This window comes from Varroa jacobsoni, unplaced genomic scaffold (genome assembly GCF_002532875.2).
Source record: "Varroa jacobsoni isolate VJ856 unplaced genomic scaffold, vjacob_1.0 contig00429, whole genome shotgun sequence".
Lineage (NCBI taxonomy): Eukaryota > Metazoa > Arthropoda > Arachnida > Mesostigmata > Varroidae > Varroa > Varroa jacobsoni.
In genome coordinates this window covers 110,350-122,574 of record NW_019214464.1, presented here as the reverse complement: position 1 = coordinate 122,574, position 12,225 = coordinate 110,350, and the positions used below count along the sequence as shown (strand labels likewise).

At 46.9% G+C, this 12,225-nt stretch overlaps 1 protein-coding gene across 2 annotated transcripts in view; it reads left to right on the top strand.

The window, feature by feature from the left end:
- Positions 1–12,225, top strand: part of LOC111271215 (uncharacterized) — a 39,210-nt gene that overhangs the window by 6,664 nt on the left and 20,321 nt on the right. Inside the window, exons 1-2 of one of the 2 annotated variants that reach the window (XM_086972841.1) lie at positions 1,712–2,216; positions 10,025–10,099. In XM_086972841.1, the coding sequence (XP_086828967.1) occupies positions 2,100–2,216; positions 10,025–10,099 (192 nt within the window). In that variant the 5' untranslated portion in view covers positions 1,712–2,099. Of the gene's footprint in view, positions 1–1,711; positions 2,217–10,024; positions 10,100–12,225 lie in introns of those variants that run through there. The other variant, XR_002686748.2, reaches the window with a different exon arrangement.

Below are 12,225 nucleotides of genomic sequence, written 5' to 3'. Positions count from 1 at the left end.
GCGCTCGAACGTTCTTTCCGCGATCCGCCATTGGAGCGCCTCACTTCCCGTGCTATTTTTCTTTTGCCTCTTTCTGGCAGGCACATTGGCTCTCTGCATCGGGGTGAGTTCACCTCTACTCCATATAAAGAATGTACTGCAACGAGAGCCACAAGGTTCTTCTTGGCGATTCGATGGAGGCTAGCTGCTGGCTGTCGTGTCGTTAGAGAGAGGCAGATAAGCAGGCTCATATAATTGCTTTCAGCAAGCTACACTTCTTTTTCCAGCTAGGAGGACCTTTTTTCGATGAAGACGATGAGGACTTGCCATCTACTTGCTGAAACCAACTGCCTACCGAACTGGCATTTGGGCTTCTGCTGCTGTTCTGCTTACATCGTCTGTGCGGTCGTTTCACTCGACTTTCTCCGCTGCCGCTGCTATTGCTGCTGCCCACGCTGAGAGCAAAAGCGGATGAGTTCCCGCTGAGATACTTGCTCCGAAAAGAGACGAAAAATAGGAAAAAAGCCATCCGAGAGGGATCGAGCAGACGGAATGAAAAGGAGCATCAAGAAAGAACGAGTCACACACATGAGTGCCTGCTATACACCCTATACTTCACTGTTACTACGAAGTAACTATTATGGCTGTAGAGGCAGTGGGACTTCCAGAATGGCCCATTATAGAACGATCCTTCTCTGCGAACGGTCTCACCAACGTATAAAGGAACACGTGACTTATAATGGCAGCTGATAGTGTTTAGACGCATTTAGCGCCAGTTTAACAATCTAGCGTTGTTAATTCGCGCGACTAGCCTAGCTAATTATTGACTTACATGATGATCAGTCAATATGATAATGTATATCTTTCCTGGTTTTCGTAATTTCGTTTTTTTTTTTTCGAACAAATTTTATAGCTCTGGGTGCAGAGTCATGGAGTGTCGGTTTATTGGTACTGAAAAGTATTATTCAGTCTAGTGATAGACATAATCATGTAATGATTTAGAAGTAAGCAGACGTCATCTGGAAAGATTTTAAACGAAAACAAACAAAAATAGTTTTTTTTTTCTGTGTCCAACGTCATAATGTTAGTATAACATAGCATAATGAGATAATCTGTTTACGGGGAGATAAGGAATCGCGCAGTCAAATTGACTCGTTTGATTCAATTGTTAAAACTTAGGTAGAAGCTAGAAACAGACTTCGGTTTGCCCTGCAAAGCACAGAGTATTTGTATTACCATTTTTCTTGTTTGTATACTAAACTATTTCTGTTATTCGCCCGCTTACTTTTGTAGATCTCTGAATATTTACATTCATTAACTTTTCTGCTCAGTAACTAATTAATTACTTCAAGATATTAGGTCCAGAACATCCACTAACATCATACGGATAGCAGGCCTTACACCAAGAATGTGGTGAACCTTTCAAAAGCTGAAGTGGGAATAAATATAGCTCTGTGCGGTTTTTCTGTTGGTGTCATCAGACCTGCCTCCTTTCTTTATGTGAATAAGGCCATCCTTGCCAGAAGCCTATTGCTTTTTCCTATCAGTTATTCGTTCTCCATCTGCTGCCCGCTCACCTGGCACTTCACTTCTTTTACCCGTTAAGCTACTGTCTCGCTCATTGGGTACAGTTTCGCGAGGATCTTCCTTGCGTCAATTGGGCGCTCACCCTTTCCGAGATAGGCAAGAAAGCCGGTAGTTACCGCCGCTTTCAAATAAGAGGGCTCGTTGGTCGAGGGTTAAGCAGTTGAGCAGAACAGTGGCACGCAGACGCGTCTGCCTACCTACAAAGCAGCACGAACAGCAGCAGCGGTGGAGTGATCTGGCCCTTTTTGGCAAGAGGACAGTTCAGTAACGGCGGCGAGAGCTGCAGCGGTCCGAACGTCTCCCGATCGTCTCGTCGTTTTTTCTGTTGATGCTGGCGGCCAAGGTGGTGTGTTGACGACTAAACGTGAGCCGACCGGAAGACGGTATCTTCTTTCATTTCTTCCCATTTCTTGTCCCGACGTATCTCCACCTACAGGCCGTATTTCGAACCCGAGTCACGGCTGCGCAGTTGGCCCTTGAGGATGACAAAGACCTCCTAATCGCTGGTGGCGTTAGGCCCATCGCCATGCAGAATGATGCTGGACGAAAGGGATGGAACAGCGTTAGCTAAAGGAAGAAAAACCCTAGTCACTGTTGGGAAGCGAGCGGCTTCCTGCCAGGGATATGGCGACTTCTGGGATCAGGAAGAGGTGAGTGAGAAGGGGTCTTTTTAGAAGGCGAAGAACTTAAGGGTTTAGTTGTGCTATCGGACGGTGTGAGATGGGAAGGGCTAGACGCCCATTGCAAGCGGAGCGATGGTAGCCGGATAGCCGGCAAGCCGTTTGGTCCTAGCCAGACTGGGAGCCCCAGCGAGTCAGGCAAATCACCGTCATCCCTTTCGTCCGTCTGTCCGCTTAACTACATCACAGCATACCATAGGATCCCTTATTTGAACTTCATTTTCTCGTTTGTTTCTCGGCGTTCCCTGTCCCCCAGAATTTTTTCATCCACTACGTTACCCTAGAAATAACAGGCTACGAAGTTGTGGGGCAGCGTGCAGCAGAACGGTTCTGTTAGACGGCCTTTCGGCCAGCAAGTTAGCCGGAATAATACAGCTAGGCGTTTCAAGCCGCGCTCCCATGCTTCCGTACTTCTACTGCTTTTTCTATCGGTTGCGGCAACCCCGATAGTCGCGAGCGTAGTGGTAGATGTAAGCGTAGTAGCGGCAGCCTGCCTTTGCCATCACTGTCATCGTCTATGGCGATAACCTCAGCTGCAAAAGCTCCACGATGGTCGAAGGGAAGCGAGACACACAAAGACGGGTGGCGAACGACAGACTGACCGACCGAGCGGTGCAAGTAGTGACGGCAACGTTTTTAAAAGTATAATGCGTCGTTTCGACGAATGAGCGCGACCGAACCGATGCAGGGGAGGAACGAACGAAAGGACGACAAGGGCCACGGCGATGGGAAGGACAAGTTGCGACTGTACTTCTACTAAAGTCGATGACGATGGTAGTAGCAGGCAACGCTCCGTCGATTGAGTCCCTGCACGACGTAAGCGGCAGCCAGTTTGCGCAGAACTGCACAGGAGGCTACGAGAGTGAAGGCTGCCTACCAACTTTTCGTTGCTAAACGCCAACCGAGAACGAAGCTCAATGGTGAGCAAGGAAAAACGGCAGGGGGGCAAAGAGGGCTTTCGGATCGTCCTTTCTCAAACAGGATAGCCGACAAGCCTAACCAGCCAGTCAGCCAGCTCGGCACGATTCAACTCCTCTCCTGTTTCTATCTTTTTCACTGCGGACTTGAAGCTCGGGCTAGGCTTTTCGCACATCTTCCTTGGCTACATTCTGCTGATCTGCGCTTTGCAATCTCGCTCCTCGTTGGGTCGGTGAATGGAACGATTTGGCTGATGAACTCATCGGACGACGAAGCAAAGATGCATAGTTGGAAAGGCGCATAGGGAGCAAGCTGTGAGCCAACGGAAGGAGAATCAGATAGACGTGTATGCAAAAGACGAGAAAAGACGCTATTTCGTACCCCACTGTGTAGAGCACAATAGTGAAAGCCGGTTCAAACAAGAAAAGCATCGGCGAAAGACGAGTAGCATAGAATGGCGGAAGATAACGTTGCATGCTGTCCATTTTCCTTCTTGTCGACTTCCTCATTCGGCCGCTCGACGTATCTGTCGAGACTAAATTTAGTCATCATCTTCTGTTCTCCCTGCTCTCCTTCAAAGATCTTTTTTCGTTCACGTTTTGTTCAAATAAAAGAACGTTGTTCGTTGAACACCAAAGGTAAGTAGGAGCCGCTGCTATTGTTACGACTATAGATGGGAGGTAAAATGCTAGTGGAGATCGGGTGAAGCAGGTTAGATGTGGAGCAACGTTGCGCAGTTAAGGAACATGAACGCTTGAACAAGTCGCTTTCTTGCTCGTTGGACGCTGCCAAATCGCTGGCACAGAAGAACATCCTTAAGGACAAGATGGCAGGACGTGTGGGGACAGAGCGCCACTGGGCGTCATCCTTCAATCCACGATGGCAGACGTCTGAGGCTGATGAGACTTTAATAACCTCTGAGCTCTTTTACACTCGCGAACCCCACAGCCAGCCAGCCAGCCAAGCTAAGTACCGGGTTTGTTGGCGATCCCACTATTCGGCTGTCTTTGCAACTTCGTACCTTTGACGCACGCACATCAGCTTAGTTCGGTGCGTCCACCGCCGACTGGGCCTTCTTTCTGGTGCGCTTCAGGCAAGCTATAACACTTTGCAGACGTGTATTATTGAACGCCAGTGAGAGGCCGCCTTATCGTGTACCGGCGTGAAATGTGTTTACTGCTTCTTCAATGTACCTGCCATACGAAACACCTGAAGCGATGTCGTCCGCCGATTAAGTTTGTATGTATCGTCGTAGAAACGTCGCGAGCTTCCATTCAGGCTTGTGTTAGGACTAGCTTGAGTGGGCTCGAATGCTTTGCTGTTACTGTAATAGCCGCTTGCCATCAATGCCAACAGCCGTCAGCTAAATCGTCAGTGGCGGCAGCAGCAACAGCTCTTAATGTGACTGCTCTCAGAATCTAGGAGAGCTGTTATTTCTTGGAGCCCACCGAACGGGATCATTCTAGCGATGGTCCATTTTCCGAGTCCCAAACTCCAAGTCCCGGGGACCCAAACTCAGTTAGGAGCATCGAGAGAAATTGGGAAAGCATAGCTATATAGGCACTGGCAGTCAGCTGACGTCGTCACTTCCCATTCGTCAGTTGTATGATGCCGATATGCTATTTTCTATGAGTCGGCTCATATATCGGATCTTTTCCTGCGAGAATCGTAGTCGATATAATACAGGAGCCCATGCTGTAAGTCAGCATACTGCTATTGATACCGCAACCGTCTGGTATGCCTTTTTCGCTAGGAGAAACTTCTTTCTCTGCACCAATTGGTCCATTGTATTACGGCTGCTGCTGTTTCCCGCTTGTTTTTCTACACGCCTGGGCTGGACGCAACCCGATGGCTTGGGGGCCAACCGAGCAGACGGTCGGAGTATGGCCATTGGAGCATCGAGGCTTCGATACAGTCTGGGGCTAGCAACAGCTAAGGAGTAGGGAACCAGTAGTGAATAAAGCGGTGACGAAGTCGCCATTAGACAGAAACCTCTATTCGTACGACCGTTCTGTGGATGGCAGTGGGTTGTTATTATTATCAACTTGTTGTTGGTCGCTTTTTGCTTGTGCAACCGCCGCAACAGCAGCAGCAATGCCCGTTTCCCCGGGCTCTTTCCTCCATATGCTCTCTTCTTCCCATCCCAGTCCAAGCCAATCATAGAAGCTAGACGGCCTCTTCTCTCGTCGTCTTTTTGGGCTTCTTGTTTTCATCCAAATCACCCCTCACGCCGAATCGCCGAGTCTGCCTGCCAAAACCGCCCAGCTTACGTGAAACTCCAAGCCCAAGTCTTCGCCCCGGAGTCACCACCATTTTCACCATCTCGGGGGATCTTCAATTGGCGGGCATAGCAGTGCCTGGCGCCTTAGTCCCGTCAGCGCCATCGCCTGTCGCTTCTTGTTGCCCCGTTCGGTTGGTTCCTTTCTGTTGCCGCTGGCCTCATATAGCCTCTCCACGGACGCTCGTTTCCACTCGCCTGTCCCCATCCATACTTTCCTTTATTCTTCCCCAGTTGGACAGAAAAAGGCAAAAAGCCACGCGAATGTTGGCTGGCCAAATGGCTTGCCTAGCTTAGTGATTGTACATCTAGGGACGAGAGATGCTAGATTCAAGCTGCTGTAGTCCTTCGGGGAGAGGTTCTGCAGGGTTGACGTCAGGGTAGAAAATGGTGGTTAGGAAAAAGACTAAACGGCTATAAGGCAGCGGATAGAAAAGGATGTCGACCGGTTAGCCGCTTGCTTGGGTCGAGGGGTGCCGAAAGGGGTAGTAGCAACAGTAACAGGGGACAAGCTCTGGCGTCACTTTGCCATCCTACCCAGGCGAGCAATGAACGACGATAGAGAGATGGAAGAAACAGCGTGCAAGGCAGGCGATGCCGACTTTATCAATATTCGTCTCACACGAAAGCCTCTACTCGCGCTCAACACAATCAGTCAGTAAATCGCAGTCACATTTGCTCACTGCCTTGCTTTCTGTTCGCTCTGAAACGTTCTCCAATGCAGCGACAGCAGCAAGCATACCAAACAGGGTATAGAAAGATCGTATCGAAGAGTGGGAAGCTTGACCCAAGCTAGCTGGTACGTCGGCTCCATTTCCGTACGGGCTTCGGCTGAAGCACAATGGGCGCGCCATGCAGCCGTAGTTCCATTCCTGCATGTGTAGACTCATTTCTGCAAGAAAGCTCCTAGTGGCACTCAACTTAGTCAGTCAGTAAGTCGTACTCACATTTGCTTGCCACCCTGCTTGCTGTCCACTTTGAAACATTTTCTTATATGGTAACAGCAGCGGGCATACCATACAGGGTATAGAAAAATATCATAAAAGGAGGCGAACTTTGGGAGGAAAGCTTGACCGACCCTAGCTGGTACGTCAGCCTTACTTCAGTAAGTGCTTTGGCCGGAGGACAATGAAGGCAGCTCATAATGGGCGCACCGTGCGTATGCAGCCTTATTCCTATAAGCATGCGGCACAATTGCTTGTTACCGGACGCTCTGAATTTCTACGAATACCCAAGCACTAACTGATTGAAGTCCTCTCTCATTGCTAGAAAGCCTTCAACGAGTCCGATTCAATATAAAGTGAACGCAGGGAAAATTCCGTCTGACAGCTCGTCTATTTGTAAGCTGCGCAAGATGCGAACGACTCTAGAAACGAGAACACGATCAGGACAGACAAAACGGTGGGGGATATGAATCTAAGTGAGACGGCTAGCTGAAGAGTGAGTCGTATCTTTAATGGCATATTTGGGCCATGGCACGTTATCGACCTAAGCGAACGCCGGCAACAACAAAGGTTCTCTGCAACATAGACACATGTGGCGTCTAGCATCGGACACCCTCATCTAGAGCAACTAAGCATCATTTTCAGCGTCTCATAAGCAAGCTTCTTATACCACAGGCTTTGAAGCGACTGGCCGACGGCCATATCAAGTAATGCGGAGGATTTGGGCGCGCCTTAGCCTTGATGTTCGACGAGATGCTGGGCCAAAGGACTGTACCCAGAGCTATGTAATGGACTAACGAGCTTCCTTGCCTAGCAGCAGACGGGCGGCGAGAGAACCCGTTATACAACATGGCTGTCCCGTGACAGGGCCCCAAAGAAAAGGAGGACTCACTAGAGCGGTCTTCATCAATTCTCAAACGGAACTATCCGCCCTCTTCGTCAACGCCCACCACGGATGGCGGAAAACCCTAGCACTCATTTTCAGTTAGCGGACGAGCAGCCAGTTTCACCGGCGGGTAAGCAGTTCTTCCATCCCGAATTGGATATGGTTTGGCTTTGGTTCAGGTCCCGATTCGAACAGAACAGAGAGGCGACTGGTAGAATAGGCTGTCGTCCCACTCAGGCGACATACTGCTTGGCTGTGCTGGCAATGATTGACGCCTCCCTATTGGTAGTATAATGTCCAAGCACAAACGGGCCGAACGGCCGTTTGAGTTTGGAAGTCAAGTCAGGATCAAAGGCTAAAAGAGTCTAGCCCAGTCCAAGCAGCTGCGCCGCACGTCGTCTTTGCCACTACTGCAGCTGCCGCTACTACGGTCGTGGTTCATGACACATCTACGAGAATAGCATTCATTGTCCCTTTTGCCCCATATAGTCAAGGTCATCTTCATTGAAGATATGAAAAGACGAAGGATATTAACGTAAATGGGCTTTGTGTTTCTGTTCCGTTCCGTGAACAAGCATTTTTACTCTGGATATATATTTGTTCCATAATCAGTAGCTCCCTGCATACATGTCCCAGTATATAGTACGGTTTTTGATGCTGGATACAAGGGGTATATATTTAATAAGATGCCTAATAATATAGATCTATTGAATAATTAAAAGTAACTGAGGTTCATTTTCAAAGATGTGCACGTGCCCGTACCAGTCGGCGCGCATTTATTAAATTACATTAACTCTAGAATAACCTCAGCCACAATATAGACTTCTGGTAGTAATAATAGTAGACAAAAGTATGAGACACTTGAGGTAGTAGCCTTTTCCCATAGATAGGCTTTACGCATAGACCGCTCTCTCTGCTCTTAACAGCCAATGCAAAGTCCACATTTCCGGCAAGAAAACGAACGGGCTTCCCTCGCTCAAAAGCAAGGAATACACGGGTTACCATAGGTTACGTTTATCGAAGACGTACAACATCGACTCAGGTCTCTCTAATGCTTCCATATCAATTCGACGGCCTTGACTCAACGTTAGCATTGCATTCAATAAAACTTGAATCAATAAAACAAGGATTTTCACAGAGGCAATCATAGAAAGCGGCCCGTTTGTTTTAAACATAAGTGCGTGTGACCGCCAGAAAATTTCTCGTGAATTTATCTGTGATGGCCAACTTTTTTGAAGGAACGACGCACTATTGAATATATTTTGTAATCAATACGTTCTACTAAATATTAGGAATCCGTGCAGCTACCATAAAATTTCCTATTGTAGGACTTGATTGTGGGACATGGCAGTAACTGTAGGTAATGCCATATCGATGTTTTAAGGTAAACAAATTGTTGGCAAAATTGTACAGATCTGTATACGCCAACTAATTATGAACAAAGATATTGCTGGCTTTAGCGTTCGTTGCTCTTCTCGTTGGCCTTGAATTGTCTGCTTTGCTTCCCCATTGAATTAAGGCTAACTCAAACCGACACTGAGTAGATGTGACGGTGGGCCACTTTCTATCAGGGAAAAAACCCAAATTTTAGTCGCAGTTTTCGTTCCGGACAGTGATTCTTGCGGCAATTTTTAGTTCTTTAAGCCCGATGTATGTGCGTGAGTATGTCTTTTACCAAACGCAACGTGTCTTGCCAGATTCAGCTAATAATAAGGCAGTGGTCGCAACCACTAATGTGTTCCTTTCCTATCGCCGTCGAGAGAAGCGCCTTTTGGCTAAAAGATGTTATCTTCTGTCATAAGTAAAGGAAACGCGGGTCTTACTTGAGAAAGCAGTGGTGTTTTTGCACAGTCTGCCAGCAGTCCAGAAACGCCAGCACAACCCCCTAGCCTGAGAACCTAAGTGGCGCCGATGCTATTTCTGCGTCCTAGACAATGTCACTAAGTTCAAAGACTTGTTACCGCTCCTGCCTCAGCTGAGGACTGCGGCTAAATACTGTAGGACCGCCGGAAAGCATTGAGAACAGTTGAGCTGAATGTATGAAAGCAGTTTACGAGCTATGATGGGGTGTGGAATCTTTGTAGTGAGTTTCGTTAGGTACCCATAAGGCATCATGAGTATCTCCGCTTCTCCTTTATCAGCATATTGACTGCGACGTCAGCGTGTCAAGCTCGAACAATTTTCCTAAAAAACGAAGTACACATATCCGCTATTACGCTTGTGGACATTTGCAGGTTTTAAAAAGCATAATATAAATTTATTATCTGGCGGTTAAGGATATTAACCGTTTCGACGCCAGAATCGGGACAAGTTGTTTTTCTTTTTTATATTTAAGAGTTATAGTACTAAATAAATTACGTGCCATTGATGATTTTTCACCGTTTTTCTAGTAGCATCATAGTGGTTCTATAGAACTTCGATGGTTTCTGTCATATTCTAACAAGTGATTTTTACAACGCTCCGTTGGAACTGAATGAACATCAATTAACTATGTTCTACGAAAACTGAAACAGGTGATGATTATCTGGTAACGCAAAATACGGACTCTATGACGCAGTAAAGGTTCCCATTCAAGTTCTCTTCATTTTTTGCCAGCTAGCTCAACACGTATGTGATCTGGCGGAAGAACTCATAGCGGAAAACACGACGCCTTTTCTGTTCACTAATTCCCCAGTCGACTTTTTCAGTCATTCTCGTAATTTTATTAGTTCTTGTTGTTTTCTTTTTTTTAATGTACATCGTATTGCCACAGCATGTGATCAACCGCTCTCAAGATGGCTCCGTCGCGTCATGTTTTTGCAGCGTTCCGCAGATGGATCTACGACGAGTAAGTAATTTTACGTCAGCTCGTGTGGCACTCAAGCATCGAGCTTCCAACTTTTTTTTTCAAATGGTTTAGTTCCTTAGCGACATGATGATTGGTGACTCAGCTTTCATACTAATTTCAACAACTGATTCCATGATTAGTCGATCACTACGAGATACACTTTTTACATCGAAATTTCCAGGACGAAAACGAAACAACTGCATCTAAACTGCTTCTTCCGACAATGCCCTTGCACCATAAATAGTAGAGGTTTTTTATGGATAGTATTTACGTTTATACATTAATAAAAATCGAAACATAGCGAATTTTTACACAAGCTTTACTCACCTCAAGGACGCTATATCTTCAGTTTGAACACAGGTATTTCAATGGCCCTAGTACATTTACTACCCCCAAATCTCTGCTCTGGGGCAACTTGTATGACCTAAGATATGTTACTTCGAAGTTATCCAATTAGAAAAAAAGGGTAATACTTTTTCAACAACTCAACGTATGATACTGGTTTTTTAAATTATATTATTTGAAATTATAACGTATTTGCATGGGTTTGGTCCCCAGCAAAACGCGTGGTATGTTCATCAATGATGAAAATCAAGCTAATGGGGTCATTATTAATGAATCTTAAACTTTTTTTTTATTTAATCATAGGAGCAATAGTAGCTGACTGAAATATCTCACATTCAAAGCTATTGACGCTAACGGTACTCTTCATATGTTATATCATAGTTATTTAAAAACGTTTTCGATAAATACGAGTGCTCTGATTACAAACTGAAGATTCTCGTCTGCAAAGCCTTGAACAGTAACGTTCCCTCCTCCGCCTCCATACTTCTCCGAGTTTTAACTAGCTAGATTTAGGTTATTCGATTTTTGCGCTGTAGCCAAAATGCTACCTATATCTACAATAGGTAAATATGTGGAAGCGTCAAAAAGTTAAGTATTTCTATTTTAGGTAGCTCTGTCAGCCAACTGTTTACCAATATATATTATAGTATTGCTGGGTTATAATGGTTGAACACATCAGAACCTTTTCAATGTAGCACATATCCGTACGCAGTCAATCTCTGTTCATGCAGGCTACAAAAAGAACAGCTCTACTTTTTTTGTGTAGTCATGGTTGACCAGTCACTTTGGGTCTAAGAGAATCAAATAGCAGCTACTGTCGAAGACTCGGGCCAGCGTACAGGTACGGGTAAAAGGACGGAACCTGGCCGGACAAGCGAACGATACCGTACAGGAATGCTGCCCGCTTTACCGTCGATGGATATACAGCCTAAGCGAGACGCACAATACAGTTGTCGCAGGCTATCGGATGCTAGTCGCCTGCTTGTAGAGCAACAAAGACGTACCCACGAGAGATTGTGCGAGATAGGTCGTTCGCTCCGGCTCTCTCAACGATTCAGCCAGCACCGAATCTGTCCAATCCCCCTTTTTTTTTTCTACAGCAGCATGAGGTACATCGTCGCTGTCGCCTCTTAGAGCGACCGAACTGCTTGGGGCTGCTGCCCGTGCGCCCACTGCTGACCATCTACTTACTGCTTGCTGTCATGTGGACGAGCGATTCATCTTGTTTGGCAGACACGAGCGATCTACTCGGACTCACCCAAAATTGAGCCCCATTTCGCCCTTTTTCGATCCCGGACTTCCCGGATTTCGTTTACTTCACCCCGTTCGCCGACCAGTTGTGCTACCCTCCTTATCCCAGCTGGTGGCGACTGTAGCGGTGGTGCCGAACGGGACAGACAGCAGCACTGGCTACATGAGGAAACGGACGTCGAATGTGGGTTCATGTCACGGCACTCGGTCAGTTTGGGTAATCGGCAGGGATCCGCTTAGCCTAGCATGGGTAACTGAAGCAGAACCAGCATTCGAGAAGGAAGGAAAAGGAAATTTGCTCCCATTACCCTGCAATGATTGCTGCCTCGGTTAAAAAGAAGATGTGAAGCAGAGGAGAAAGCGAGAGGTTACAGAGGATATCGAAATCGTTGGGGAAAGAGGCTCGTTGGTCCTGCTCACTAAGGTAGGGCGCGGCTGGCCGTCTGCGGCCAGCTACGGCAGAACAAGGGGCCGTCTATCGAGCATGAAGGCAGAAAAAGAGCGTGTGCGAGAGAGCGGCCAAGACGTGC